We start from the raw sequence: 27,680 nt of genomic DNA, 5'->3' as shown, positions 1-27,680 counted from the left end.
GAAAAATACGATCGTCGCGTCGATCGTCCGCAATTCTGACCAATACTTTTGAACGTGGTGTCATCAAACGCGCCTCGTTCGATATCGTAAGTTCAGGTGATGCACCCCCTACCCACACTTGCAGCATATCTACAAAGCCTCGGTTGCGTAATCTTCTTGACTGACGTTTATTCGTCTATATACAGTTATTTTTTAAGCACTGGGATCTCGTCTTCGGGGCACTTCACAGCCTGCGTGAGTTCCACCAGCTCTTTCATAATATCATCAGAGTGTTTATTCTTGCAGTCGATCTTCTTTTCGCGACCATCCGCGTAAACCACCTTCAAAACACTAGGACACTTCAGTTGCTCTTCTTTTGTTGGGCAGTCGACTCTCGTGACCTCAATATTCACATCGGGGTTGTGGAAACAGATCGTCCGAAGATTCCACTTCCAGAACTGCTTCGCTCCCATGTGACCGTAGGCGTTGTGACTTTTAAAGATCAGATGTAATTTTGACACCTGGGGAAACTTGTATGCGGAATCCTTGTAGTTTGCAATCAAGTTTAGGTTTTCCCTTTGTCTCGCAAGACGGGACGTCGGGAGATCTTTCAGAAACAAAGCCCGCGAGGCCTTTGGAAGCTGGCTTGCTCTCGTCATGAAGAAGAATATACTAAAAGTTTTTTTCTCTCGAAATTCTACATCCTTACACAGAACACTGGTTGTCGATATATACAGTACTAAACGTTGCGCTCCTTACACCACTTTTGGAGCCAAGGTCACAAGTTTGTTAAAGTTCTTACGTCTAAGCTCTCTAGCAACCACTCCATTCACTCTTGTTCCGATCGGCTCGTCCTTCTGGTTGATCAGAACACAAGCGTTGTCGTCGAATCTTATCACACTTCCGTCAGGTCTGAGGGTGGGCGACTTGGTGCGCACAATCACCGCGCGACAGATGTCGCCTCTCTTCACTCTGTTACTGGCACTTGCGCCTGTGAGATGCTGGTTGAGAGACTTTGCGTTCTGGACAACGACAACGACCTTGTCGCCGATATTGGCGTGGTTGGTTGGCTTCTTGCCAAGTACCTTGATGCACTCAACAAGCTCTGCGCCAGAATTGTCCACAACCCGCAGCATAGTTTTGAGGAAGATCATGATGAGAAGATGTATTTGGTCCAACACTTTTTCGATATATTTTTTCAGGCTGCCATCTTTGCACCACGCCGACGTCTAGCTCAAATTACGTAAATTCAGATTCGCAGACGCGTAACCTGTTGACGGCAAAATAATCATTCAATAGTTTGCACCTTAATTATGGAGTCAATCAGAGTGGACGCCAGCATCATCTCGCAATTCACGAAAAAGACCGTTCGTGTCATCGGCAAACTCATCGACAAGTCCACGGGCGCCGGTACTGCGATCGTCCAGTGCAACGGCTCTATCCAGCTGAAATTCCAAAACCAGCAGGCCCTGCTCGAGTCGCTCACGCTGAACAACTGGTACGAGTGTATAGGAATAGTGGACTCAGACAACAGCGTAAAGGTGATCCAGATTATTGACTTTGGCGACCAAATCAGCGAGCCTGCCGTGACGAAGCTGGTGGAAATGAGCCACAAGGTGCCGGAGCTATTCTACACCAGTCTGAGCTAACTGAATTTACACGTGGTTAATATCGCTAAATGTATTTGTGTCTTAATCGTCCCATCTCCGTTTCTTCATCTTTCTGTAGGAACTGTCCAACGTCGCGCTCTGTAACCGTTTGCTTGGGGCGTACCAGCCGACCTCGCTCGGGAATGGGGCAGGCGTGGCGTAGTTCGTGAGAGAACTCATAGTGTACGACCAGCCGGCGGTGATAGTCGAGTAAACAACAGGAGTTCCTGAGATGGTGGAGTAGTACGTCACAGAGGAGGCAGGGAACCTTCTGGACCACGTGGTGGCCGTCACTTTGCTCCCAGGCTGAGTCTGCATTGGAGCGTATCTCGTTTTCCCCGTCTGTTTCGTGTATGGAATGGTGAACCAGGCAGAGTTGATGGACTGCTGCACACTAATCTGCTGAGCTTCAGGAGGATCGCCGGTACCCGAGGTCTTCAAAGTACCAGTCATACCTTCCAGCTTGAATCTGTCCGTGTAGTGAATCGTGTAAGATTGAGAGCCGTAGTCTGCGTAAATTTGAACGTAGTAGTATCCGTCTGCGCCAACGCTAGCCTCCACGGACGCCTGGTACGTATTGTCGTCGAGGTCGCTTAATGTGATGGATGATGCCAGGCTGGCTCTTTGCTCGATATCGTCGTTCGGACCGGTCATGAGCAGCAGAGTGAATGAAAGAGCGTCCTTGATGTTAGGCGATTCGCCGTCATCTTTGAAGGTAACGTTAAACTTCACGGTGGAGCCGTCAACCGTGAAAGTGTCGCCCTCACTTGGCGAGACTGGCTCCACATCTGCGAACACGCCAGTCCACAAAAAGACCAGCGAATAAAACCAATATATCGTCCGCATGGTGTATCGTTTTTTTCTATTTATAACAGAAACTAGTGAACCTTTTTTTCACATTCCAGGTGCTTTTGACTTTTCTGCAATATTATTACAAACACCCGTACACCACGTAGGCTCCGCCTTGATTATTCTGCTCCTTGGAGCTGGCCGATGAAGTCGCCGACCTGGTCGCCCTTGCGCATCAGCGCCTCGCCGATGAGGAATCCAAAGACACCGTGCTTTTTGTAGCTCGACACGTCCTGCGGCGACGAAATACCGCTCAGCGCCAAAAGGAGAGTGTTTGGTCCGTTATTTGGAAGCAGCTCGTTCAATTTCACTGTGGTGGAGAGATCCACGCTGAAGTCGTGCAGGTTCCTGTTGTTCACTCCAATGACCTTGGATCCCACCGCAACGGCCACTTGCATTTCCTCCACGTTATTGACCTCCACCAAAGGCTCCATTCCGAGGCTTCTGGAGTACGCAATCAGCTCTTTGAGCAGCTCGAGCTCCAGCATCTTGACAATCAGCAGAACCGTGTCTGCTCCCGCCAGTCGGGCCTCTAGAATTTGGTACTTGTTGAAGATAAACTCCTTCCGCAAAATACACGGTCTATTGGCCACAGAGTCAATGGCTTTTCTGGCCACCTCCAGGTCCTGGATATTTCCTTTAAACCAGGTTGGCTCGGTCAAAACAGAAATTGTGGCAACTCCAGCCTTGGCGTAGGTGAGGGCCTGTTTGGCAGCGTTAGCGGCTCCGTCGATGACGCCTTTAGAAGGCGACGCTCTCTTGATTTCGCTGAGAATTGCAACCTTGCCGGCGCTGATGTTCTGCTCCAATCTGTCGTAAAAATTGATTAGCGGCGGTGCCAGTCCCATGGACAAGTACAGTTCTAGATCAGCAAATCTGCGCCCCGGTCTGTTCATCTCAAACTCGTAGTCTTTTCGTCTCTGCGCGTATATTTTCTCCAATATGCTTTCCTTTCTCTGAGGCGCGCCGTTGGCATTTTCCTCCCAGTAACCACCGGAAACGTTGAGGATGTTCTGGATCATCAGATGGCCCTCCTCAGTCAGAATGCTCTCTGGATGAAACTGGACGCCCTCGATGGTGTACTTCTTGTGTCTCACACCCATAATGATCCCGTTATCTGTGCGAGCAGTGATCTCTAGACAGTCCGGAAGCGACTTGAGCGTTCCGGCCAGCGAGTGGTATCTGGTGACAGCAACATCTTGCGGAACGTTTTTGAACATTCCCTTGTTGTCGTGCTTAACAGTGGACGTTTTTCCATGGACAATCTCGCCCGCGTACTCGACGTCTCCGCCAAACTCCTCGAAGATACACTGCTGGCCCATACAGACGCCAAAGACAGGAATCTTGCCTTTAAAATGGCTGATCACGTCGCGAGATATTCCGGAGTCTGTTCTTGGATGGCCAGGACCAGGGGATATCACCACAACGTCCGGCTTGAGCTGCTCAATCTCCGGAATGGTGATCTGATCGTTCCTGAAAACCTCGACATTGGCTCCCTCCTGACACAGGTACTCGTACAGGTTCCAGGTAAACGAGTCGTAGTTGTCGATCATGACAACGTTCTTAGAAGCGGCCGGCATTTTGAAGGTGACTAATAGCCTAAGAAAATATTTAATTTAATTTTCATTAAATTTTCCTATACTCGCTATTTCAGCTTTTCATCTCATCACTTCATAAACGATATAAACCAGAAAAAGAACTATTTTCAAACACGCTTCTCAAAAGCGGTATGTCCTTCCACGTCTCCTTAGAATCTGGCAAGTCCGGTCTCCTCGTAAGTTCCGAGTCTGAAGTTTGGAATCGTCATGTCCAGGTCGGAGCCTGAGTAGCCAAGATCTTCAGCAACAAGAGTGGCAGCCTTCTCACCGATGGTCAATGCAGTAGAGTAGGTGTTGCATCCAACGTTGTCGGGACAAACAGAAAGGTCCGCAACCTTGAGGTTCTGGACTCCGTAAACGTTCAGTCTGGCGTCCAAGACACCTCCCTTAGGAGCAATCTTACTACCCTCTCTTGGGGCCATCGAGCAGGTACCCAGACAGTGCCAAGTGGTCTCGGTGTGTTCCTTAATGTAGTTGACGATGGCCTCGTCGTCCTCCTCGGTGTACTCGATGTCGGAGTGCAGTTGGACTTGGTTGGAGGTCACGTGGAAATCGTTCTTAGGCGTTGGCTTGTCGATAGGAACGGTCCACGAGCCGTGGTACAGGTTGGCAGTGAGGTGCTTAGGACCGGCATATGCACTGCATGTCTCGAGGTCCAGGTCTCTGGCTCTGGCTGGCGAGTCAACCTTGAACAATGGGTGGTGCGAGGTGACCTCTCCTGCAAAGCTCTCCATTCTTCTGGCCGTCTCTCTGGACTTCTTGTATGCCCAGACCATAGGCCACAGGTCTCTTTCGTCATTGAGGAAGCCGGGATCGAAGTCAGGAGCGTCGTATGGGTTTGCCGAGGTGATTCTAACAAATCCTCTGGAGAATGGATACTCCAGGAAGTGGAACATGGTCATGAACTTGCCGTTAGGAATCTTGGTGTGGTCTCCAAAGAAGCCGGAGATGACAGAGTAGTGCATCAGAGGCTTGTCTGGCTTGTTCTCGAAGTACTCTGCGTAGCCGCGTCTGAAGTCCTCGTCCGCGGTAGCCAGCTCCTCTTCGGTAGGTCTGATCTTGACTCCGGCTTCAATACCGTTGGTGGTCAATGGACCGTCCTTGTTGGAGTACCACTGGTCGAAAGCGGCCTTCTGGGCAACTGGGTCACCCCTGACAAAGTCGTCGAACGTAGGAACGTCAGGCTTGACGTAGTATGGAGTGAAGAAACAGTAGTGGTCCTGGAAATTCTCACCCACACCTGGCAGGTCGACGATTGGCTTGACCCCCACGGATCTCAAGTGGTGAGCTGCACCAATACCAGATCTCTGGAGCACCAGAGGAGACGAGATGGTTCCGCAGGAGATCACAATCTGCTTTCTGGCTCTGAAGGTTCTGGACACAGGCTTCTTAGGGTTCAGAGGCTTCATTGGCACTGTTCTCACGGCCACAGCCTTGCCGTCCTCGATGATCACCTTGTCACACTTGGTGGAGGTGATGAGGAACAGGCTCTGCTTGTTTCTCATAGTTGGGTGGACGTAGGCGTGCGCAGAATCCGATCTTCTGCCCAGGTCTCTGTTAATCCACTTCAGCCAGTGCTCTGCACCATGCGATGTCTTGAAGTCCTCCAGGTCGTCCACAACAGGAATTCCCTGCGACTCTGCTGCTCTCAGGAAGTCCTGGCACGTAGGATACGTGTAGTTTCCAAAGGAAACCTTGATTGGGCCGTCAAAGCCGTGCAGATCTCTGTTGTTGCAAGGACGCTGGTAAGTTTCGATTTTTTTGATCAGAGGTAGCAACTCGTCGGTGCTCCATCCCTCGGACTCCCAGTCGTCGTAGTCGGAAGCAGAGGCTCTGGTGTACATCAGAAAGTTGATCGACGAGCCGCCTCCAAGGATGTTGGCGCAAGGAACGATCGCTCTTCTGCCGTTCAGAGCCTTCGATGGTCTGGACGAGTAGAAGGTGGCCGTCTTGGAGTCGAGTCTCATGTTTCTAGGATACACTCCGGGAAGGTAGACCCAAGGGTTGTTGATGTTGTTCTCACCACCCTCGATCAGGGCAACTGTGAGGTTTTGGTCGTCGAGGTTTGCGAGTCTGCCCGCAATGCAGCAGCCGGTGGAACCTCCACCAACAACAATGATATCGAATTCGTCAGGAATGGCCATTTTGTTTTTGTACTTTAGATTGATGTCACCACCGTGCACTGGCAGCAGTATTTATAGATGGACCGTGTGGGGACGGTTGGGTACACTTAGCGGCAGCGCTGACCCCATCTGTGATCAAGTAGGGCAAAAACTGGGGATGTCGGAGTCACTGCACGGTAGCATAAGAATTTACTTTCTGGCCGGTTCACCCGCATTTGCACTGTGGAGAAACAGCCTGTCCGACACCCCACCAGTTGCCACATCGGCCCTCTGCTGCTCTGGTGATTTTCTGGTAGCAGGCACAGACAGCAGTGGGTAGCGCCGTCCGGTTAGGCAAGGTCACGTTGTAGGCTACGCCAGCAAACAGAGCCTCACATGACACCATCCAGCTGCGTCCTCGAAGCGAAAAGTTCGGTTGCGGCTGCAGAACCCCCTCAGTTGCCAGATTCACAAGTTTTACGCGACGGCTAAAGCGAGTGGGTTTTAAAAACTTGCGGTGCAAGGATGCATGCGGCAACAATTAATTGGTGCATCCAGCACAGCAAGCCCAGTCTCGAGATGTCCAGTCGCTACAGAGTGGAGTACGCACTCAAGGAACACCGTCGAGATGGCCTCATAGAATGGATCAAGGGCCTGCTGGCCACGCCGTTCGTCCTGTACGCGGTGAAGAGCAACGGCATCTCTGCAGTGGACGACCTCATGGTAAACTCTGAGGCAAAACGCCGCTACGCGGAAATCTTCCACGACCTTGAACTCCTCATCGACGACAACATTGAAATGACCAAAGCCGGCACCCCCGAATTGTCTCGGCTCGTGCAGCTGGTTCCGAGCGTTGGCAACTTCTTCACGAGACTGCCTCTGGAAAAGGCCTTCTACATCGAGGACGAGCGCCGCGCCATCAGCAAACGCCGGCTTGTGGCCCCCTCGTTCAACGACGTCCGGCTCATTCTCAACACGGCCCAGCTGTTGGAGATGTCGCGGTTCTTCCATTCCAAAACCATCCGAGATCGCAAGCTGCAGCTCATTACATTCGATGGTGACATCACACTGTACGACGACGGCAAAAATTTCGATGCCGAGTCGCCCATCCTGCCCCACCTCATCAAACTAATGGCCAAGGACCTCTATGTGGGTATCGTCACCGCGGCCGGCTACAGCGACGCGAACAAGTACTACGAGCGCCTCAAGGGCCTCATCGACGCCGTCCAGACGTCCCCGCTGCTCACAGGCCACCAGAAAGAGAACCTGTTCATTATGGGCGGCGAGGCAAACTACCTCTTCCGGTACAGTAACGAGGAGCAGAAATTACGCTTCTACTCCAAAGACAGATGGCTGCTCGAGAACATGCTGAATTGGTCCGAGGAGGACATTCATCTGACACTGGACTTTGCGCAGGACGTTCTAAACGACCTCGTTCACAAACTGGGCTCGCCAGCCACCGTGGTCCGCAAGGAGCGTGCCGTCGGCCTGGTTCCATTACCGGGCCACAAGCTGATCCGCGAGCAGCTCGAGGAGATCGTTCTCCGCGTCGACAAGCGTCTCAAACAGTTTCCTCCCGCCAGGAAGATCCGCTGGTGCGCTTTCAACGGCGGCTCAGACATCTGGGTCGACATTGGCGATAAAGCGTACGGTGTGAGGGTGCTCCAAAAATTTATCAGTTCCAACGATAAGATCAACATCAAGGCCGAGAACACGCTGCACGTCGGCGACCAGTTCAACTCGCTCGGTTCGAACGACTACGCAAGCCGCACAGCAGCAACCACATGCTGGGTGTCTAGTCCGGACGAGACGAAGAACCTGCTCATAGACTTGGTTAAGTACATCGACGACTGGGCCACTTACTGATTACGTCAGCACACGTCATGGTGGTAAATTGATAGAGATAAAAAAAAAGCTCACTTTAATTAATTCCGGTTTTACAGTGGAGAAAGTTGAGTAAAACTATTTGGTCCTGCATATTGCTATGGTTAACAGTCTGTGATTGAGATTGTTGATTTTTGCTTTTCAGGCTTCCCGTAACTGAAACTCTCATCACTGATTTTGCTATCGACAACAAACCATGTTCGGCGTACTGTTTGCTGCGATCGGCGTCTGGGTCTCCTACTTGTATCCCTTGGCGGAATCGTTCAAACTGTTGACCAACGTGGACCAGTCACGACAGTCCATTGTTTTGCCGCCTCAGAGCCAGTTCCAAAGATGGTTTGTGTATTGGCTTGTTCTCGCTGTTTGCACGCTGGTTATCTCCAACAAGCTAGTGCGCACTGTGCTTAGTTTCGTTCCCTTCAGCTCGCTGGTTACCCTGTATCTGCGGATCTGGCTGGTTTTTCCGCTGGTTTCCGTGGACTCTTCGGGCACCAGCGTCACAGGCTCGTATATTCTCTACCACCACTATCTCAAGAACTGGCTGGTTGTGCTGAACCATTATGTTGGCGACCTCAAGACCACCGATGTGGCCACCTACGGCGCCGGCTTCTACAACAGGATCATTGACCAATACGTGCCCAATTACCAGTTCCTCAAGCTTAATGTGGCGTCCAAACAGGATAAGTCTACCGTCGAGGTGGTGAACGAGCTGTGGCAGTCGTCTGGCTGGAGAGATTCATCCACCGGCCAGACTGTGATGGACTACTATCCTCAGCTACTGTTCTCATCGCTGATTTCGCCGATCAAGAGTATGGTGTTGAATGAGCACAAAGACGTGCGGGATGAGTACGACGTGGTCAATAAAGACGAGTTACACAGCGCTAACGCAAGCACCACGAGTCTGCCGCGGCTCCAGAATCGCAGCTCGTCGGGATCGCTGCGCAAGGTGACTCCGTCGGGCACGGACGCCCAAAATAGACGCGCGTCGTGGGGATTTGGCTGGAAATCCAGAAACAGCTCTGCTACTTTTGCGAATGAATAGTTACGACTCTGATTTCAAGCTTTTTATTATGTTGGATTTATATGTACAGGATTATAGCTGGATATGTTGGGAAATGAATTCTTCTGTTCTGAGCCGTTTGTCCTGGTGCATGGCCTTGTCTTTGAGATTTCTCATCTGTCTCTCGACGATTTTCGGGACAAAGTTCATCGGCTGCGGATGTCTGTCTATGATTCCCTCGAATGCCTTCGAAGGTTTCAGCTTGTCCGATCCGACAGCCTCTAGCTTGTCCTCTCTGTATGCGTCTCTCTGCTCGATGAATTCTGCCTGGTTTTTGAAGAACTCTGTCTCTTCCGGCCACACAAATGGGTCGATCATATCCACGGTCATTTTCTTCTTTTGCGCGACCCTGTGTCTAGAACTGAACCCTGGACCAATCGGATACTCCCATTTTGCGGGCGTCAGAGCAACAGTCACGTTCAGCACACGCAGGCCGTATAAATGGTACAAATAGTCTCTTAGGTCCAGCTTGTTGAAAGACTTAGGCACCAGAAATTTGGCCTGGTATGGCGTCTGTTTGGCGTTAGGTCGTAATAATGTAATCCTTGCTGATGGAAAGTACAGTTTCTTGGCACCCACAGTGAAATGCGGCTCGTCGTTCTCGATCGCTTCCTTTACCAATTGGACGATTCTTTTGGATTTCTTTGCACGCTCCTCTCTCGGAATGGTCGGCTTTTTCTTCTGAGCAAAAGGACGCAGACGGCCCATGATTATGGTCCGCTGCGGCTGGACGATAGTGCGCTCGAAAAGCCCGCTGCTGACCGTTTTGAATCGTGCAAACATGGCGATAAAAAGGTTGGGAAAAAATATTCAATATTGACCCCGTTGAAAATTCCCATCTCGTACTTGTGTCCGGGTAATTTCGGTGAAGGCTAGTTTTCGTTGAAAAAAAAAAATTACTTGAAGGCGAATACTCCTAGATAAACATCTTGTTTTCTGGTAAACACTTTGTCTGAATCGTTGGAAAGTGTTCGCATTCACCAAGTCTAGTGCGCTTTGAATTTGGAACCGTTTGAGAGTTACTTCCAGCAATTGATATTCATTAAAGTGTATTTTTCAGCATAAACATGTCTTTCGACGAAAGTATGTATGACGTTCCAGATTACGAGATGATCACGACAGAAGACTGTTGGACAGTCATCTCGTCGTTCTTTGAGGAGAAAGGTCTTGTCTCGCAGCAGCTGGACTCGTTCGAAGAGTTTATCGAGTCGTCCATTCAGGAATTGGTTCTTGAAGATAAAAAATTGATCCTTGATCAACCAGCACAGCATATTACAGAGGACGACGACGTGAACAGAAGATACGAGATCACATTCGGAGATATTTTTCTTTCTAAACCTTCCCAGACAGAAGCCGACGGTACCACCAGTACTCTCCTCCCGCAGGAGGCAAGATTGAGAAACCTCACCTACTCTGCTCCTTTGTACGTTGAAATGAAAAAAATGGTCAAGGAAAGTATAGATGACGATGATGTGGTGACGACACAAGTTGTTTGGTACAGAGAGGGCGAAATCACCAGATATAGAAACGGTGAGATCGAGCAGGACGAAATGGTCATTATGCCTCCTAACTTTGACGATGACAGCGACGATATCATAGAAGAGAGACATGGCATCAAGGTGCATCGGTCTGGTGCTGAGTCACAAACGATTTTCATAGGTAAGGTGCCGATTATGTTGAAGTCCAAGTTCTGTTCTCTGTATGGTCTTTCGGAGGACGAACTTTATGAAATCAGAGAATGTCCATTTGATATGGGAGGATACTTTATCATCAACGGTTCCGAGAAGGTTTTGATTGCCCAGGAGAGATCTGCGGCCAATATTGTGCAAGTTTTCAAAAAGTCTGCTCCGTCTCCTGTGTCCCACGTTGCTGAGCTCAGATCCGCGTTGGAGAAAGGTTCGAGGCTCATTTCTTCTATCCAAGTCAAGCTCGCAAGAGGAGGTGCTTCCAACTTCAAGAGCGGTGGTGTGGGGAGATCGATCAAGGCTACTCTTCCATATATCAAGGCTGACATTCCGATCGTGATTGTGTTCAGAGCTTTGGGGGTGATTGAGGACGGAGACATTTTGCAGCACATTTGTTACGATGAGAATGATTGGCAGATGCTTGAGATGCTGAAGCCTTGTATCGAAGAAGGATTTTTGATCCAATCGCAGGAAGTCGCCCTGGATTACATCGGAAGAAGGGGAAACTCGATTGGTATCAAGAAAGAGAGACGTATCCAGTACGCCAAAGACATTTTGCAGCGTGAGTTCCTTCCTCACATTTCGCAAGATTCCGGTTACGAAACCAATAAAGCTTATTTCCTTGGTTACATTGTCAACAGACTGCTTTTGTGCGCTTTAGAAAGAAAAGAACCAGATGACAGAGATCATTTCGGTAAAAAGAGACTGGATCTTGCTGGTCCGTTGTTAGCCAATTTGTTCAGGATTCTATTCAGAAAATTGTCCAGAGACATTTACAGATACATGCAGAGATGTATTGAGAGAGGTGACGACTTCAACATCGTCAGTGCTGTGAAGTCCAACACCATCACCTCTGGTCTGAAGTACTCTCTCGCTACCGGAAACTGGGGAGAGCAGAAGAAGGCCATGAGCAGTAGAGCTGGTGTCTCTCAGGTGTTGAACAGATACACGTACTCTTCGACATTATCGCATTTAAGAAGAACCAATACGCCTATCGGAAGAGACGGTAAGCTGGCCAAGCCACGTCAATTGCATAATACACACTGGGGTCTCGTTTGCCCTGCCGAGACTCCTGAAGGACAGGCCTGTGGTCTGGTGAAGAACTTGTCGTTAATGGCTTGTTGTTCCGTTGGTTCCGCTTCCGAGCCTATCACTTACTTATTGGAGGAGTGGGGATTGGAACCGTTATCTGACTACGAGCCACAGGAGCATAAGAACGCAACGAGAGTGTTCTTGAACGGAAACTGGGTCGGAACTCACAGAGACCCTGCCATGTTGGTTGAAACTATGAGACAACTTAGAAGAAGTGGTACCATTTCTCCAGAGGTCTCTTTGATTAGAGACATTAGAGAGAGAGAGTTTAAGATCTTTACCGATGCAGGAAGAATCTATAGACCGCTGTTCATTGTCGATAACGATCCTGATAGCGAGCACAAGGGTGAATTGAAGTTGACGAAAGAGCACTGCCGTAAAATCCTGGACAGAGAAGTGGAAGAGATCGTGCAGGATGAGGAATTCGACGACGAGGGCCAGCCTTTGGGTCCTGTTCAAAGAGTGTTCGGTTGGGAATCCTTGCTGAGCAACGGTATCATCGAGTATCTTGATGCAGAGGAGGAGGAGACGGTTTTGATTGCCATGTCTCCAGAAGACCTGATCTCTTCTGCCAGCGCAGAAGTACAGAAAGCCGGCCGTGACTTGGATCCTGCGAAGAGAATCAAGAACGTTGTGAAGGCCCACTCCTTTACTCACTGTGAGATTCATCCGTCGATGATTCTCGGTGTTGCTGCCTCGATCATTCCGTTCCCAGACCACAACCAGTCTCCAAGAAACACCTATCAGTCTGCGATGGGCAAGCAGGCCATGGGAGTTTTCTTGACGAATTACAGTGTCAGAATGGACACTATGGCGAATATCTTGTACTATCCTCAAAAGCCGCTAGCAAAGACGCAGTCTATGGAGTACCTGAAGTTTAGAGAGCTTCCTGCTGGACAGAATGCCATAGTGGCCATTGCCTGCTACTCTGGTTACAATCAGGAAGACTCGATGATTATGAACCAATCGTCTATTGACCGTGGTTTGTTCAGATCGCTCTTTTTCAGATCTTACATGGATCAGGAAAGAAGAAGCGGTATATCTGTGGTGGAGGAGTTTGAAAAGCCAATGCGTTCCAGCACCCTGGGCTTCAAACAGGGTACCTACGAAAAGCTCGACGATGACGGATTGATTGCTCCTGGTGTTCGTGTTTCCGGAGACGATATTATCATTGGTAAAACCGTTCCTATTCCACCAGACACAGAGGAGCTTGGGCAAAGAACCAAATACCACACAAAAAGAGACGCCTCGACTCCACTGAGAACAACTGAGAGCGGAATCGTTGACCAAGTGCTTTTGACCACCAACGCCGAAGGACTCAAGTTCGCCAAGGTCAGAATGAGAACGACCAAGGTGCCGCAGATTGGAGACAAGTTTGCCTCTAGACATGGTCAGAAGGGTACCATAGGTATCACGTATAGACATGAAGACATGCCGTTCACGGCACAGGGCATTGTTCCAGACCTGATCATCAACCCGCATGCCATTCCTTCCCGTATGACAGTCGCCCACTTGATCGAGTGTTTGCTGTCCAAGGTGGCGTCGATGAGAGGTTACGAAGGAGACGCCACTCCATTCACGGACCTGACTGTGGACGCGGTGTCGAAACTCCTCAGAGAGAATGGCTACCAGAGCAGAGGTTTCGAAGTGATGTACAATGGACACACCGGTAAGAAGCTCATGGCGCAGGTGTTCTTTGGTCCTACCTACTACCAGAGACTAAGACATATGGTGGACGACAAGATTCACGCCAGAGCCAGAGGACCATACCAGAACCTAACCCGTCAACCTATGGAAGGTAGAGCTAGAGATGGAGGACTCAGATTCGGAGAAATGGAGCGTGACTGTATGATTGCGCACGGTGCGGCCGGATTCCTGAAGGAGAGACTGATGGACTCGTCTGATGCTTTCCGAGTCCACATCTGTGGTATCTGTGGTTTGATGAGTGTCATTGCCAATTTGAAGAAAAATCAATTTGAATGCAAGTCTTGTAAGAACAAGACCAACATTTACCAAATCCATATCCCATATGCTGCCAAGTTATTGTTCCAGGAGCTGATGAGCATGAACATTGCGCCAAGACTGTACACCCAGAAAAGTGGAGTTACCACCAGATAATGTGCCACTGAGCTGGGTCAAAAAAAATAAAATATGTAAATTAAGATGGAGATGAAATTCAACTATTGTTAAGTGTGTTGGTCGTATATACACAAGTAGTTATGAGCCGCGCTCTCGCAGTTATATTTTTCTTCCGGCCATTTGCTTCTCGTACTCCTCCAGCAGCCTGGTCTTCTCTTCTAATTTCTTAACCTTTTCCAGGACGATTGGCTGTTGGTCTGCAAATGCGATAAGATTTTGCTTGTACGGGTGGTCTGAGCCGTCAAACACTTTAAGCCTATTGAGTCTGGTCCACCTGTGCTTGTTCTTAGGCAGCATCTTGCTCACCGCTCTCTTGATTACCTCTCCATATCCGTAATCCTTAATGATCTTCTTCATTGGAGTCGCCTTGCCCGATCCCGGCCGAGTAGAGTGCGACCAGTATGTCTTGTCGTTCAGTTTATTCCCGGTCACACGCAGAAACTGCGCGTTTGACACCACGACGTAGTCTCCAGCGTCCTGGGTCTCGTGCGGGATAGGCTTGTGTTTTCCTATCAAAGTGATTGCGATCTGCGAAGCCAAACGTCCCAACGTTCTTTTGTCCTCGGCAAGGTCCACGTGGTGCCACACCCGGGTGAACCCGAGTCCCGTCTTGCCTATTTTATTCGACATCTAACAAACACTTTCAATTATATCTATTTTTTTTTTCCACTTCTCGTCCAAATAAAATTGCGTCAGCGAAAACAGCCATGAAAAATAATTCAGAAATAAATCCAAACCAACCATGTTCTTTATAAAAGATCTCTCGCTTAATTTGACGCTGCATCCATCCTACTTCGGTCCGCAGATGAATCAGTATCTTCAACAGAAGTTACTGACTGACGTTGAAGGAACATGTACCGGTCAATTTGGATACATCATCTGTGTTTTAGACAGCATGAGCATCGACGTGGGGAAGGGAAAAATCGTGCCCGGTCAACAAGGATACGCCGAGTTCGAGGTCAAGTACCGTGCGGTTGTTTGGAAACCATTCAAGGGAGAAGTCGTCGACGCAATTGTCTCTTCCGTCAACAACATGGGCTTCTTTGCCGATGTGGGACCCCTATCTGTTTTCATATCCAAACATCTGATCCCCAAGGACATGAAATACACACCTTCGCACACTCCTCCAGCTTACATCAGCGAGGACCAGGTCATCATGAAAGGCTCCAAGGTCAGAATAAAGATTATTGGTACGAGATCTGACGTCAACAGCATCAGCGCAATCGGAAGCATAAAGGAAGACTATCTGGGGCCTCTGTAGCTCTTATGCACGGATGGGTCTCCGCGTTGCGGTTCTCACGTTTGTATATTAGTCTGGCTTGAACTTTCCGTCTTTATCGGCACATCTTTACACCGGTTGAGGCTCCGCCTACGTAACGGAAGGCCAATAATTTATTACAAAGATATTTTTAGTCCCAAAAAAGCTTATCATGTCAGCAACTATCAACCGCTCTCTGACCACTGTAAAGACCGTAAGTGCGTCGCACGTTAGCTCTAACACCACAGGAACTTGAATTCCTCGCAGAATCCAATGTGATCACCCACAACTTGATGAATCAAATACTGAGCTCCCTACCAGATAAATATATAGAGGGGATGCCGCCAAGGGACGTGGGATCGGCAAACAACTCACAGCCAGCCGCCCCACCAGCCTACACCCAGTCTAGTCTATCATCGACCCCAACCGAGTACGCCGAAGCGCTCTATGACTACAAGCCTCAACAGCCCGAAGATGTGGAACTCAGAGCAGGAGACAAGATCACGGTGATTCAGAAAATGAGCACTTCGTGGTGGAAAGGTACCGTTGGTGGCAGAACTGGAATGTTTCCTGCAAACTACGTCAGGCTTCTTGGACCGGCACCGTCCCCTGCCCCGATCCCGCAGCCATACCAACAGCAGCCAATTTCTCCAATGTATGCTCCACAACAGCAGCCGCAAGAGTATACGCCGATGTCCGTCGCTGGAGAGCCCCAGGGAGGACAGCACAATGCCATGTTTAAGAAATTCGGCTCGAAGCTCGGGAATGCAGCTATCTTTGGTGCCGGTGCTACAATAGGAAGTGACCTGGTCAACTCCATTTTCTAACGAGCCCCTTTATGATTTCACTACTTGCTTTCCAAACCTCATATAGTAATTATCAAATACATACGTCACATACGTATACTGATTAGCATTTTCTAACTGTCTCTCAACAGTACTAAAATTGGTATGGTGTTTCACTATAATACACACCCTCGTCTATGCTGGTATTCTTCCCCTTTGTGTTTACTTTCTTCTGAATGCGCATCCCTCAGACAGCTTGGCCTTACCTCCAGTTGGCGTGCACAACACAGTGGTGCAGGAATCGCAAGTGACGGCAGTTTGGGCGTGGGAGAAAACAGTGGTGATTTGCAAGCATCCTGGACACTTCACGTCCATGAAAAATGATCTTGGCTCTTGCACGAGAGTCTTGAGCTTGTGCTTCTTGGCCTCGGAAGCCGCGCTTGGGTGTAGCAAGTCTTGAACTAAAACCATGTTAAATGTAAATGTCCAAAGTGTGAGTGAAAAATTTTTGAGCTTTTTCTGGACAGCGGCTTCCAAAGGTTTCTTTTTCGCAGGGGAAGGTTTACATTACATAATCTGTGAACAAATCCAAACTCTTTCCTAAATTATAAAAATAAAAAAAATATAAGAGACGGTGGAGGGAATAGCAGAGATGCTTACCCTGTGCTTTCTCACGTGACCTTGTTCGAAATTAGGTCCTAAAGATATTGCTACCTAAGTATATAGTGCCCGTTTAGTTGATTACCCAACTGATTAACAATATTTCATTGACAAACTAAATCACAAATAGGTAATAAAAAGTATAAGTGGGCTTCGATGGGACACATGACAGTGGCTTGCTCATTCCTGAACGATGAACATGTGGATTGCGACATAGTAAGCATCAAGCTTCTGATAATCATTTAGTAGGCTTCTTCTTGTTTTTCGGAGACTGGACCCCTGGCGGAGGCTGTGTTCCGTATCCGTATTTCTTCTTTTCTGCAGGTTTGAGAATCTGGAACGAGCACAATAAACTCTCGTCAACGCTCATCATGGCACCAGCGTTATCGAACTCTCCGCAATAGTTTGGAGCAGAAAATATGGTGACCAGCTGCCTTTTGCTGAAGAATTCGTATCCGTCTTCCACCACTTGATGCGCTCTACAGATGAGATCCATATCATGTTTTTGTAAAAACCTCGAAACCACGTCTGGTCCAAAGGTGAATGAGACACCTCGATCGTTCTCACTCCATCCAGTTATATCTTTGTCTGGGTCAGACCAGAGCAGGTCGCACAGTAGCCCCACATCTGGGATGTCAGTAGGTCTCATGACTCTTCTAATTTGCTCCATGGTGTTCAAATCTGGTGATAGTCCCCCATGCATCGTGAAGATCTTTTCATCGATGATAGCCGCAATAGGCAAACAATTGAAACAATCTGTGAAGGTTTTCCAAAGTTTGATATTATAGCGTCTCTTACACTCATCGTAGAAGCCGTAGATTCTGTTGATGGATGCACATTCGTGGTTCCCTCTAAGAATAAAGAAATTCTCTGGGTATTTGATCTTGTATGCTAATAATAAACAGATTGTTTCTAATGATTGCTTTCCTCTATCAACGTAATCTCCCAGGAATAAGTAGTTTGCCTCTGGCGGGAAGGCACCGTATTCAAACAGCCTCAGAAGGTCGTAATACTGCCCATGAATATCACCGCAGATTTTGATTGGGGCCTCAAGTTCAAGCAAAATAGGTTGTCTGATGAAAATTTCTCTGGCTTTCGTACAAAGGTATCTGATCTCAAATTCGTGTAGTTGGACCTGCTTACCTGGTCGGGAGCCTCTCACGTCGAGAAGCCTGTCGATGATGGATTCAATATCTGCTTCTTGTTCAGCCATAGTTAGGTGGCGGAGGCGTTAATTGCAGTGACAAGAGGCGATGGTTTTTAGCAAATATGTTTGTCAATGTGTCAAACGCGTGAATTGGCCGGAACGGACAAAGGTTCGCTAGTCTGGATAAAGGTTGTTATTTTTTTCCTTTTGTATCGGAACGTAGTGGCAACGCGTAAAAATAGTTACCCGCTGTTACTGATGGCTGTTAAAACTCGGACCACCGGTGTTGGAAGGTGGGTGGGATACACAAGGGTCTCGAAAGAGTGATTTAAAACTGTTTTAACAAAAACAAAGCCCGCTCCGTTGCTCTTTACTTGTTTTATTTTACAGCTTTCCCAATAAAATGGTCGTTGCAAAATTCGCCTTTCATCTGTCGGCCGGGTAATGTTGATATTTTTATCCAGGTGCGACACAACACGCCCTGTGCCTCCGGGTTCATCGCCGGACATGTATGCTTATCATCGTCCAGTTCTTTGTTCTACGCCAGGCACCTCCATTTCACGCAATGGCACACGGCTCCTTAGCCAGCGCGCCATCAACGCCATGTCGCTTATCTTTTCTGTCCTGTCGTGTAAGTTACAACTAAATTTTTTATATTCTCGACATCCCTTTCATGCTGAGAAAGACGCTAAGTGCTTTGCCGATTGCTCGCCGCGCATTCAGCTCCCGCGCGGCGTGTCGCCAGGGAGAGCATGGTGTGAACAATCACTCGGATCCTGTGGGAACAACGATCATTCTTCCGTCCCTGTCCATAGTGGAGAACTCTGAAAACGCGGGCCTCCCTGGATTGTTCAGTGATTCTGTCCTTAAGGACATCTGGACCGAGCAAACCGCCCAGAAATTGGACGACTTGAAGTATGGGATATCGGAGTCACCGCTCAGAAGCACTTTGGAATCCGCTTTTGTCGAATACAACTCCAACAAGAACGTTTTTCTCAAGGGACACAAGACGTCTGCTGCGAACCTGATGGAGGACTTTGCCATAACGACTAATAACCCCACCATAGACAAATACTACAAACTGTTATCCAAGACGGCAAAGAAACCTACAGAGCAGTTTGTGTTCCAGAATGCGTCTGCCATCTACAACCTGTACTACTTCCTCTCGTCCCTCAAACCTAACCCCGATAATACAGTTGCCAAGGTTGGAGTGGAGGAGCTTTACAAGACGCCGGACGTTTTCTCTGAAATCAAGAACGCCCCTCGTCCAGAGTTCGAGTCACAGATCGAGGCCTCTTTCGGCTCTCTGCAGGAATTCAAGACTCTTTTACTGTCCACCGCCAAGGCAGTGAAAGGAAACGGATACACCTGGCTGGTGTACAAGTTCAGACAGCCCGAGCTGGGGCAGGAAACGAGAGACCTGTCGAGATTCTCGTCGCTGGCGATTCTGAACACCTACAACCACGGCACTCCTCACCATTTCAGAGCCGGACAGATCTCGAATGCCAGGGCTTTCAAAAAACAAAAGTCAGAATCGTCCGAGGAGGATGACGGTTCTTTTTCCATGTACAAAATCGACATTCCTTCGTTGGAACAGGCACAGGACACATACGACCCGTTGAAATACGTCTATGAGCCGCTCATGGCCATTGGTAACAATCCATCCTTCTATCTGAGAGACTATGGTGTGTTTGGAAAGGCTAGATACCTTGAGAACGTGTGGAACTGCATAGATTGGAGCGTCGTGGAGACCCGGTGGGCCAATAGAGCTCTGTCTACAAGACGCTAATGTATATAGATTATGTCATGCAAGGAAAAAAAAATTTAGAAAAATTGAGCTCTTGTTGCTTACTCTAACCGGCTCCAATGAAAAACCTTCGAATCCTCAACATTGGCCAGGTGGCGCCTGAGTCCAGAACGTACCCGGATCTGGAGGTTGTGGACTCTGTCTTTGACGTCGTCTCCGATTCCCTCACCATTGTGATGGGCTCTGAGGAAAGCCAGACATTGGAGGTCCAGCAGTTCATGAAGACGGGCCAGATCAACATTCTGGCGTCTCTTCCCGTTCGTGAGTTTGACAAGATGGTCTCTTTTGTTCATTTTGCAGACAGCTGCCAGCTCGTGGTCATCTTTGAACAGGGAGATATCCTAAGTGCCGTGTACGACGCAGCCAGCCCTGATCCCGACTCCACGGTCATAGAGATTGTTGGATCTATAGATAGCGGGATTAAGTGTGCAAGATGGTCACCTGATGAGGAGACTCTTGCGGTTTTGACCGGGGAAAACAACCTGGTGCTGCTGACAAGGACACTGGAGCCAATTGCTGAAAAATACCTAAATCCGAACGACGTAAACGCCACAATGCAAGTTTCTGTTGGGTGGGGAAAGAAAGAGACGCAGTTCAAGGGAAAAGGTGCAAAACAGTTGGAAAGAGAGCGTCAGGCACTGAAAAATGCTGGATTGAACATCGACAGTGACAATGCTATATTGCACGACCCCACCCTCGCAGAGGTGCAACACGGCCATCTGTCGTCGTACGAGACTTACAAATGCTCCATTTCATGGCGTGGTGACAGCCAGTATCTCTCTCTAAGCACTGTGGAGGAAATCGAACCAGGCCACGAGCGCAGGGTAATCCGTGTCTATTCGCGCGACGGGGAGCTCGATTCCTGTTCTGAGGCTGTTGACGGCCAGGAGGAGCCGCTGTCGTGGAAACCGCAGGGCTCTTTGATTGCCTCGACGCGCCGTCGGTTCGAGGAGGAAATAAACGAGCAGGTGTTGGAACTGATTTTCTTCGAGAGAAACGGATTGAGACACGGCGAGTTCAATACGCGGCTAGAAGGAAACGCCAGAGTGTTGTCACTGGACTGGTCATGCAACAGTGAAATGCTTGCGTTCCGTCTTTCGGACCGTATATTGGTGTGGACGACCAAGAATTACCATTGGTACTTGAAGCAGGAAATATACACTGCTGCCGGCGAGGAGATCCAGTTTATGAAGTTCCACCCGGAAAATCCGATGAAATTCATGTTTGGCTCAAATAAAAGAATAGAGATTGTCGACATGGCGTACTCGATGGGTCTGGGCCCAACGTGTCCGCCTACAGACGTCGGCATGGTCTTGGTAGCAGACGGAATAGAGTGCAAGATCACGCCGTTGGGCATGGCCAACGTTCCTCCGCCGGTCAGTCTGCGTGAAGTGTGGGTCGAGGAGAATTTGGTGGATGTTGCCAGCGCGCGCTCGAACTCGGTGTTTGCGCTTCTGAGCAACAACAGTGTGAGTTTTGCTACCGTGGACTTGGAAAATATAATTAAGAGCAGCGAGCCCAAAATACGCAGCACCGTCACCAAGGGTGCCTTTGCAGGGCCTCATGATCGCCCACGACAAGTGTGTTGTGCCGGCGATAACATGGCGGCTGTGCTATTTGACACGGCGCAGTGCTCGAAAATCGCTATTTTTGACATCTCAAACACAGACGAGCCGCTTCTGGCCTCTGTGGTCGACGCCGGCCCGCCCAAGCCGGTCCTGATGAAACCCACCGTCGACTTCGAGCATCTCGCGTACGAGACGGCCGACGGATCCGTGTACATACTTGACCTGGGCACGTTCGAGGCGTCCAAGATCACGCATTTCCCGCAGCTATGCACGGACTTCTGGGTCACCGACGTTGACGGCATACGTGTTTGTTTTGGTCTTTCGTCCACCGGAAAGCTGTACGTGAACTCTCTACTGGCATGTTCTGGAGTGACCTCGTTTTTGGTCACCGAGTCTCATCTGCTATACACCACGGCCAAACACCAGCTGAAATTTGTCCATCTAGACAGCAACATCGACCAGCAGCCGTTTCCAGAAAACGAAGATGACGAGAGAACGAGAATGATCGAGCGTGGTGCTCTTCTGGTGACAGCTATTCCGTCAAAAGCCAGCGTTGTGCTCCAGGCTCCGCGTGGCAACCTCGAGACGATCCATCCGCGTATCATGATTCTGACGGAGGTCAGGAACTTTATCAAGAATAGAAAGTATGCAGAGGCCTTTGTGGCGTGCCGCACGCACAGAATTGCCCTCGATATCCTGCATGACTACGACTCCGAGCTGTTTTTCAACAACGTGGAACATTTCATCAAGGAGATAAAACGGCCCGACTATATCGAGCTGTTCATGTCCACGCTGCTCGAGGAAGACGTTGTTGAGACAAAGTACAAGGAAACAGAGAAATCTGCCACGTCCGCTTTCGAGCAGCTGCGAGTGTCGGACTATGTTAAGCCCCGGGGAAAGGAAAAAATCAGCCGGATTTGTGAGGCTCTTCTTGCTGTTTTGCTTACTCCGCCATACAAGAGCAAGTACTTGCAAACTATCATCACCGCCTATGCCTGCCAGCATCCGGCAAAAACCGCACAGGCTCTGGAACTGATTGGCACGTTCAAGAACGACTCCGAGATCGAGAAAGCCGTGCAGCACCTGTGTTTCCTGTTGGATGTGAACAAGCTATACGATGAGGCGCTGGGCATCTACAACGTGCCGCTCGCGCTGGTTATAGCCCAGCAGTCGCAAAAAGACCCCAAGGAATATTTACCGTTCTTGCAGAAACTACATGTGCAACCGGAGCTGCGCAAAAAATTTATGATCGACAGCTACCTCAAGAAATACGAAAAAGCGCTCGACTGGCTCGTCCAGATCTCTCCAGAGGACTCGCCGGACATCGACACCGAGATTGTCGATTTTGTCATCGAACACAGTCTCTACACGCACGCTCTGGGCTTGTACAGATACAAAAAAGACAAGTTTGATGCTATTATGAGAGCGTATGCCGATTACTTGCACGAGAATAGAGACTATGCGGACGCAGCTTTGGCTTACGAGACGCTGTCGCAGAATCAAGAGGCCCTGGAGAACTACGTGCTGGCCAGAAAGTGGCAGCAGGCAGTCACGTTGGCTATCCATGATAAACAGCTGCTAACAGACACTTGCACACGTTTGGTCTCCTTGCTCACTGACAACCACGAATACTCTGCCGCGGCCTATGTGGAGCTCAAATTTCTTGATAATATTGAGGAGGCGCTCAAATTGTACTGCGAAAACCACCAATATGAGCAGGCCATCATGCTGTGCTACCAAGAAGATAAAAAGCAGCTGGTCGAGTCTGTGGTGGACCCGGCTCTTGGCGAGGGTTTTGGTGTGATTGCAGAGCTGCTTGCAGACTGCAAGGGTCAGATCAACTCACAATTGAGCAGACTCAGAGAGCTGCGTTCGAAAAAACAGGAGGACCCATATGCCTACTACGGTGAGATGGGAGAGACAGAAGCCCCGGACAACGTGTCGATAGCTGCCTCTGAGACCTCCACCAGAGAGTCCTTCTTCACCAGATACACAGGAAAGACGCAAGGAACGGCCAAAACGGGAGCTTCTCGGAGAACTGCCAAGAACAGAAGAAGAGAGGAGCGGAAAAAGGCCAGGGGAAAGAAGGGAACAATCTACGAAGAGGAGTATTTGGTCAATTCTATTGGTAGGCTGGTGGAAAGATTGAACCAGACGGAACCTGAGGCTCTGAGACTGATAGAGGGTCTTGTGAGACGGTCAATGATGGCCCAGGCATACGAGATCCAGAAAAACTTTGTCGAGGTCAGGGAGCTGCTGAAGTTACACATCCACGAAATCTACAACATCAGCGAGAAGGACCGTGAACGAGTTGACGAAAACGGCATGGTGTATCTTGTTCCTGAGATCCCAGTGCCGGAAATCAAGAGTTTTCCAAAGCGGAAGCTCTTGGACTACTAGTGGTGCAAGGGTGTGCTCGCCAAATAAAGATCCACTTTGTAATAAAAATACGTAATTACTTTTATTGTATGAGTGCTCCTTTTCTGTCGCTATCGGAGGTTGCTGACGGGTATTTGGTGACCACCGTGGCACGTGGCAGCGAGTCGCGTGCGCTGCTGGTGACCAACAGTGGAACAGTTGAACTCGTTGACGTGGAAAAACATCTAACTGACAAGAAATCACAGCCTATCTCAGGTATAATCGGTCTAATCCATCTACACAGTTGTCATTATCTGCTAGTTGTCACCGAGGCCTCAGAGATGGGTCAGCTGTATGGGGGGAAGAAGGTGTTCAAAATGACCTCGTTCAAGATGCTTCCTCTGAGTCCTACCAAGTACAACCTTGACGAGGACGAGACCAGGTACATGAAGCTGCTGGAGTCCCATCTCCAGTCTGCCTCGCTGATGTTTTCGTACGACTATGATCTGACGAAACCGTTTGTCAAACAGGCCGAAAACGGCTACGATTCAGAGTACATGTGGAACTACTTTGTGTCGCAGGATCTTATCAAGGTTGCGAACCAATTTGTATTGCCAATGATCTACGGATACGCCAAGTTTGTACACACAACTTTGAATATGAAGCCTGTCACGTTTGGTCTGATCACGAGACGGTCGCGTCTGAGGGCGGGCACACGGTATTTCCGTCGTGGAATCGACTCTGAGGGTAATGTTGCCAATTTCAACGAGACGGAGCAAATTCTCGCTGTTCACACTCCCGAGGGCGACAAAGTGTACACTTATTTGCAGACCAGGGGCTCTGTTCCCGTGTACTGGGCGGAAATGAACAATCTTAGATACAAGCCGAACCTATTGCTCGGGCAGACAGACTATACGCCTACAAGACAGCATTTCAGTCGCATGATTGAGAAATACGGCACCACCTATCTGGTTAATCTCGTGAACCAAAAGGGCTACGAGGAGCCTGTTAAGCTAGCGTACGAGAACGCGGTGACTGCACTGAACGATCCAAATTTGAAATACACCTACTTTGACTTCCACCACGAGTGCAAAAATATGAGGTGGCACCGTGTCAAACTTCTGATCGACCATTTGAGAGCAATCGGTCTTTCGCCCCAAGACTTTTCTGTGGTCAACGTTTCGGAAAAGTTTGTGGTCCAGCGCAAGCAGAGCCACACCGTAAGAACAAACTGCATGGATTGTCTCGATAGAACCAACGTGGTGCAGTCTACACTGGGCAGATTTTTCTTGCAGCAACAGCTGATTGAAAGCGGTGTGATAAGCGGTGCAGAGGACTGGGAAAGGGTGGATCCGAAGTTCAACTATGTGTTCATGAATATTTGGGCCGACAACGCAGATGTCGTGTCGAAGTCGTACTCCGGAACCGGTGCTCTGAAAACGGATTTCACCAGAACGGGTCGGAGAACGAAGTTGGGTGCATTGAACGATCTCGTCAACTCCATCACAAGATACATCAAAAACAACTACAGAGACGGTCCCAGACAGGATGGCTACGATCTGTTTCTTGGCAATGTCCTGCCATACGAGATGGCTACGTCGCCGTTCCAGGACCTTAGACCAGCGTACACTCAGTCCATTCCTTACGTTCTTCTGGCTTCGCTTTCTCTGCTGGTCATTACGTCGATCTATCCAAACAGCTCCCTTTCGCCGTTCAAGCACTTTGTCTTGAACGGTTTCTTGGTGACTATTGCTGCGTTTTCGCTCAAGTACATCTTTGACAACGGAGTGCAATACGTGAACTGGCCTAGACTGTGCAGTTTGGACTATCTTAGCCCTAGAGAGGTTCTCAACGACGGCAAGTTTGACGGCATTGTGTTCGAGAAGTCAGACCTGTACAACAAGTTTTCGGAGGTTGCAAAAAAGGAGTAGAGAGTAAATACAGAATAAATTTTGGTTTGGGGCTGTGCAAGATTCCGATATATTTTTCAAATAAATTAATTATTTGTGACTCTTCGATATTATGTCACTCGAGAGAAAAGAGCCAAATTATTTTGGAGCGGGACCTGCCCTACTCCCAACTAGTGTACTACAACAGGCTGCTCGGGACTTGATCAACTTCCAAGGGATTGGTCTTGGCGCGGGAGAGATCAGCCATCGCTCGGCTGCTGGTGCCAATATTATAGAGAGCACTCGCCAGCATCTGGTCGAATTGCTCGACATTCCAGACACCCACGAGGTTTTCTTCATGCAAGGAGGCGGAACCACTGGTTTTTCGTCTATCGCAACTAATCTTACAGCCTCGTTTGCCAAGAAGACCGGGCGCAAGGGCACACCAGCTTACGTCGTGACTGGAAGCTGGTCGAAAAAGGCTGCCGAGGAGGCCACAAGACTGGGTTTCAACCCGGACATAGTGCTGGACTCGAAGAAGGTCGACGGCAGGTTTGGCACTATTCCGGCCACCGACAAGTGGAGCATTCCTCAAGATCTGTCCAACACTTCGTACCTGTACTTCTGTGATAACGAGACCGTCAACGGTGTCGAGTTCCTAGAGTTTCCATTTGAAAAGTTCCCAGGCGTTGAGATTGTTTCAGATATGTCCTCGAACTTTTTGTCGAAAAAGGTGGACGTTTCCAAGTACGGCTGTATATTTGCAGGTGCGCAGAAAAACGTTGGTCTGGCCGGTATCACGGTCTATATCATCAAAAAAAGCCTTCTGGACCACCCAGCTGAGGACGATCTGAACAGGCTTAACATCCCGTTGAGCCCTATCGCATTTGACTTCCCAACTGTCGTTAAGAACAAGTCGGCATACAACACTATTCCAACGTTCACCGTACATATCGTGGACCTTGTACTGCAAAACTTGATCCAGAAAGGTGGTCTTGATGTCCAGCAGAAGGCCAACGAGCAGAAGGCCAAGCTTCTGTACGAGGCTCTGGACGAATTTCCTAGCGTGTATAAGCTCCCTGTGGAAAAGTCGGTGAGATCGAAAATGAACGTGGTGTTCACGCTGGCAGACGGCTCAGACGCCGAGTTTCTGAAAGCTGCAGAGCAAAGAAACCTCACGGGTCTAAAGGGCCACCGTTCCGTTGGGGGCATGCGAGCTTCTTTGTACAACGCTGTGTCCCTGGAGAGTGTCAAGCTGCTATGCGACTTTGTGAGAGAGTATGGAGCAGAGCACGCCTAATTAGTCTGATATCCATTTAGATAATAAGCAATATCGCATTTCTGGTCCATGTCGATGTAGCAGTGTAGGATCCCGCCCTGTGTGTGGATGATGAGAGACATTGCGTCACACAGTTCCATCAGCTTCGCACCAACGTTCCAGTGCTTCAACTTCACTTTCAGCGACACCGGTCGTAGCACGCTCGAGTCCCAGCTTTCGGGCACGGAGTCGTCGTCGTCGGGCAGAACGTCCAGCTGCCCTTTCCATTGGACCATTATTTTGCGTTGTTCTTCCTCTATGACAAACTTCAGCTGTCCGGTCTGATTTCCCACAATGGAGATCAGGTCTGACGTCCGGTAGCGCTCCAGACGTTTGAGCAAAGGAGCGATCTTGACCGGCAATTTCATGGCCAGCTTCATGCTGTCCATTGTCGGCTCTACAATGCGCAGATCGCTGTCCATTTTCAGCAGGCGCACAGGAACGTTAAACGAATGGCTCACGTTCGATGTCACTGAGATCTGTTCAGTGTAAAAAAGCGCAAGCGACGCGGCGGCTTTGTTTTTGATCTCTCCACCATTGGAGGGCCTTCGTTGCAGGCGAATCACCAGACTGCTGGAAACGTTGGATTTTTCGTAGTTGCGTAGCACCTGTAACAAAGGCTCGATGTTGATCTCGAACGGTATCACGTTGTTGCGTGCGGAATCCACCTCGTAAAGCTGAAATATGCTCGAATCAAGCTTACACCAAACAGTGGGTTCGTTCAATCCAGAAGATATTATGATCAGTTGCTGCTCGGTAAAGCGAAACACGCACATCCGTCGCAACGCAATGAGAAACGAGAGACATTTGCGCAGCTCGACCGGCTTTTCCATTACAACCTTAAGTTTCATGG

At 49.2% G+C, this 27,680-nt stretch overlaps 20 protein-coding genes across 20 annotated transcripts; 10 read left to right on the top strand and 10 right to left on the bottom strand.

The window, feature by feature from the left end:
* Positions 1-146: 146 nt before the first annotated feature.
* On the bottom strand, positions 147-1,156 carry OGAPODRAFT_16317 (uncharacterized protein). Its single transcript, XM_018354343.1, has one exon. It carries the CDS (start codon positions 636-638, stop codon positions 186-188), a length of 453 nt encoding a protein of 150 aa, XP_018211712.1. The 5' UTR covers positions 639-1,156; the 3' UTR covers positions 147-185.
* OGAPODRAFT_47928 (uncharacterized protein) lies at positions 735-1,133 on the bottom strand (the record flags this gene model as incomplete). Its single annotated transcript, XM_018355565.1, has 1 exon — positions 735-1,133. One exon carries the CDS (start codon positions 1,131-1,133, stop codon positions 735-737), a length of 399 nt encoding a protein of 132 aa, XP_018211713.1.
* A 101-nt stretch (positions 1,157-1,257) lies between the features above and the next one.
* Positions 1,258-4,049, bottom strand: OGAPODRAFT_16316 (uncharacterized protein). The gene has a single exon (XM_018354342.1). The coding sequence runs from the start codon at positions 4,028-4,030 to the stop codon at positions 2,597-2,599; it is 1,434 nt and encodes a 477-aa protein (XP_018211709.1). The 5' UTR covers positions 4,031-4,049; the 3' UTR covers positions 1,258-2,596.
* On the top strand, positions 1,293-1,628 carry OGAPODRAFT_12771 (uncharacterized protein; the record flags this gene model as incomplete). Its single annotated transcript, XM_018353332.1, has 1 exon — positions 1,293-1,628. The coding sequence occupies one exon, from the start codon at positions 1,293-1,295 to the stop codon at positions 1,626-1,628; it is 336 nt and encodes a 111-aa protein (XP_018211711.1).
* OGAPODRAFT_24043 (uncharacterized protein) lies at positions 1,671-2,474 on the bottom strand (the record flags this gene model as incomplete). The annotated part of the gene is made up of 1 exon (XM_018355260.1): positions 1,671-2,474. One exon carries the CDS (start codon positions 2,472-2,474, stop codon positions 1,671-1,673), a length of 804 nt encoding a protein of 267 aa, XP_018211710.1.
* An 80-nt stretch (positions 4,050-4,129) lies between the features above and the next one.
* On the bottom strand, positions 4,130-8,097 carry OGAPODRAFT_76277 (uncharacterized protein). The gene has a single exon (XM_018356154.1). The coding sequence runs from the start codon at positions 6,217-6,219 to the stop codon at positions 4,225-4,227; it is 1,995 nt and encodes a 664-aa protein (XP_018211707.1). The 5' UTR covers positions 6,220-8,097; the 3' UTR covers positions 4,130-4,224.
* OGAPODRAFT_16315 (uncharacterized protein) lies at positions 6,037-8,097 on the top strand. Its single transcript, XM_018354341.1, has one exon. It carries the CDS (start codon positions 6,703-6,705, stop codon positions 8,041-8,043), a length of 1,341 nt encoding a protein of 446 aa, XP_018211708.1. The 5' UTR covers positions 6,037-6,702; the 3' UTR covers positions 8,044-8,097.
* Positions 8,098-8,120: 23 nt separating this feature from the next.
* OGAPODRAFT_93733 (uncharacterized protein) lies at positions 8,121-9,894 on the top strand. The gene has a single exon (XM_018357402.1). The coding sequence runs from the start codon at positions 8,258-8,260 to the stop codon at positions 9,101-9,103; it is 846 nt and encodes a 281-aa protein (XP_018211706.1). The 5' UTR covers positions 8,121-8,257; the 3' UTR covers positions 9,104-9,894.
* OGAPODRAFT_16313 (uncharacterized protein) lies at positions 9,130-9,894 on the bottom strand. The gene has a single exon (XM_018354340.1). The coding sequence runs from the start codon at positions 9,827-9,829 to the stop codon at positions 9,155-9,157; it is 675 nt and encodes a 224-aa protein (XP_018211705.1). The 5' UTR covers positions 9,830-9,894; the 3' UTR covers positions 9,130-9,154.
* A 150-nt stretch (positions 9,895-10,044) lies between these two features.
* OGAPODRAFT_16312 (uncharacterized protein) lies at positions 10,045-14,126 on the top strand. The gene has a single exon (XM_018354339.1). It carries the CDS (start codon positions 10,189-10,191, stop codon positions 14,014-14,016), a length of 3,828 nt encoding a protein of 1,275 aa, XP_018211704.1. The 5' UTR covers positions 10,045-10,188; the 3' UTR covers positions 14,017-14,126.
* On the bottom strand, positions 14,068-14,669 carry OGAPODRAFT_16311 (uncharacterized protein; the record flags this gene model as incomplete). Its single annotated transcript, XM_018354338.1, has 1 exon — positions 14,068-14,669. A coding segment is annotated over one exon (533 nt), but the record flags the coding sequence as incomplete, so codon positions are not given.
* Positions 14,670-14,821: 152 nt separating this feature from the next.
* OGAPODRAFT_16310 (uncharacterized protein) lies at positions 14,822-15,454 on the top strand. The gene has a single exon (XM_018354337.1). It carries the CDS (start codon positions 14,843-14,845, stop codon positions 15,296-15,298), a length of 456 nt encoding a protein of 151 aa, XP_018211702.1. The 5' UTR covers positions 14,822-14,842; the 3' UTR covers positions 15,299-15,454.
* Positions 15,455-15,462: 8 nt separating this feature from the next.
* OGAPODRAFT_82313 (uncharacterized protein) lies at positions 15,463-16,191 on the top strand. Its single transcript, XM_018356607.1, has 2 exons — positions 15,463-15,509; positions 15,544-16,191. The coding sequence occupies exons 1-2, from the start codon at positions 15,468-15,470 to the stop codon at positions 16,120-16,122; spliced, it is 621 nt and encodes a 206-aa protein (XP_018211701.1). The 5' UTR covers positions 15,463-15,467; the 3' UTR covers positions 16,123-16,191.
* OGAPODRAFT_16308 (protein component of the small ribosomal subunit) lies at positions 16,169-16,568 on the bottom strand. Its single transcript, XM_018354336.1, has one exon. The coding sequence runs from the start codon at positions 16,549-16,551 to the stop codon at positions 16,303-16,305; it is 249 nt and encodes an 82-aa protein (XP_018211700.1). The 5' UTR covers positions 16,552-16,568; the 3' UTR covers positions 16,169-16,302.
* Positions 16,569-16,717: 149 nt separating this feature from the next.
* On the bottom strand, positions 16,718-18,241 carry OGAPODRAFT_16307 (threonine protein phosphatase type 1). Its single transcript, XM_018354335.1, has one exon. The coding sequence runs from the start codon at positions 17,951-17,953 to the stop codon at positions 16,979-16,981; it is 975 nt and encodes a 324-aa protein (XP_018211699.1). The 5' UTR covers positions 17,954-18,241; the 3' UTR covers positions 16,718-16,978.
* A 727-nt stretch (positions 18,242-18,968) lies between these two features.
* On the top strand, positions 18,969-19,655 carry OGAPODRAFT_40331 (uncharacterized protein; the record flags this gene model as incomplete). The annotated part of the gene is made up of 1 exon (XM_018355391.1): positions 18,969-19,655. A coding segment is annotated over one exon (687 nt), but the record flags the coding sequence as incomplete, so codon positions are not given.
* A 98-nt stretch (positions 19,656-19,753) lies between these two features.
* On the top strand, positions 19,754-23,705 carry OGAPODRAFT_76268 (uncharacterized protein; the record flags this gene model as incomplete). The annotated part of the gene is made up of 1 exon (XM_018356153.1): positions 19,754-23,705. One exon carries the CDS (start codon positions 19,754-19,756, stop codon positions 23,660-23,662), a length of 3,909 nt encoding a protein of 1,302 aa, XP_018211697.1. The 3' UTR covers positions 23,663-23,705.
* A 35-nt stretch (positions 23,706-23,740) lies between these two features.
* On the top strand, positions 23,741-25,582 carry OGAPODRAFT_82309 (uncharacterized protein). The gene has a single exon (XM_018356606.1). It carries the CDS (start codon positions 23,962-23,964, stop codon positions 25,549-25,551), a length of 1,590 nt encoding a protein of 529 aa, XP_018211696.1. The 5' UTR covers positions 23,741-23,961; the 3' UTR covers positions 25,552-25,582.
* Positions 25,583-25,642: 60 nt separating this feature from the next.
* On the top strand, positions 25,643-27,400 carry OGAPODRAFT_87507 (uncharacterized protein; the record flags this gene model as incomplete). Its single annotated transcript, XM_018356866.1, has 1 exon — positions 25,643-27,400. The coding sequence occupies one exon, from the start codon at positions 25,643-25,645 to the stop codon at positions 26,807-26,809; it is 1,167 nt and encodes a 388-aa protein (XP_018211695.1). The 3' UTR covers positions 26,810-27,400.
* OGAPODRAFT_93722 (uncharacterized protein) lies at positions 25,645-27,678 on the bottom strand (the record flags this gene model as incomplete). The annotated part of the gene is made up of 1 exon (XM_018357401.1): positions 25,645-27,678. The coding sequence occupies one exon, from the start codon at positions 27,676-27,678 to the stop codon at positions 26,806-26,808; it is 873 nt and encodes a 290-aa protein (XP_018211694.1). The 3' UTR covers positions 25,645-26,805.
* Positions 27,679-27,680: the final 2 nt, after the last annotated feature.

The sequence above is a fragment of the Ogataea polymorpha genome (genome assembly GCF_001664045.1).
Source record: "Ogataea polymorpha strain NCYC 495 leu1.1 chromosome Unknown OGAPOscaffold_3, whole genome shotgun sequence".
NCBI lineage: Eukaryota > Fungi > Ascomycota > Pichiomycetes > Pichiales > Pichiaceae > Ogataea > Ogataea polymorpha.
Note: the sequence above shows the minus strand (reverse complement) of the source record. Positions and strands in the feature narration are given on the sequence as shown.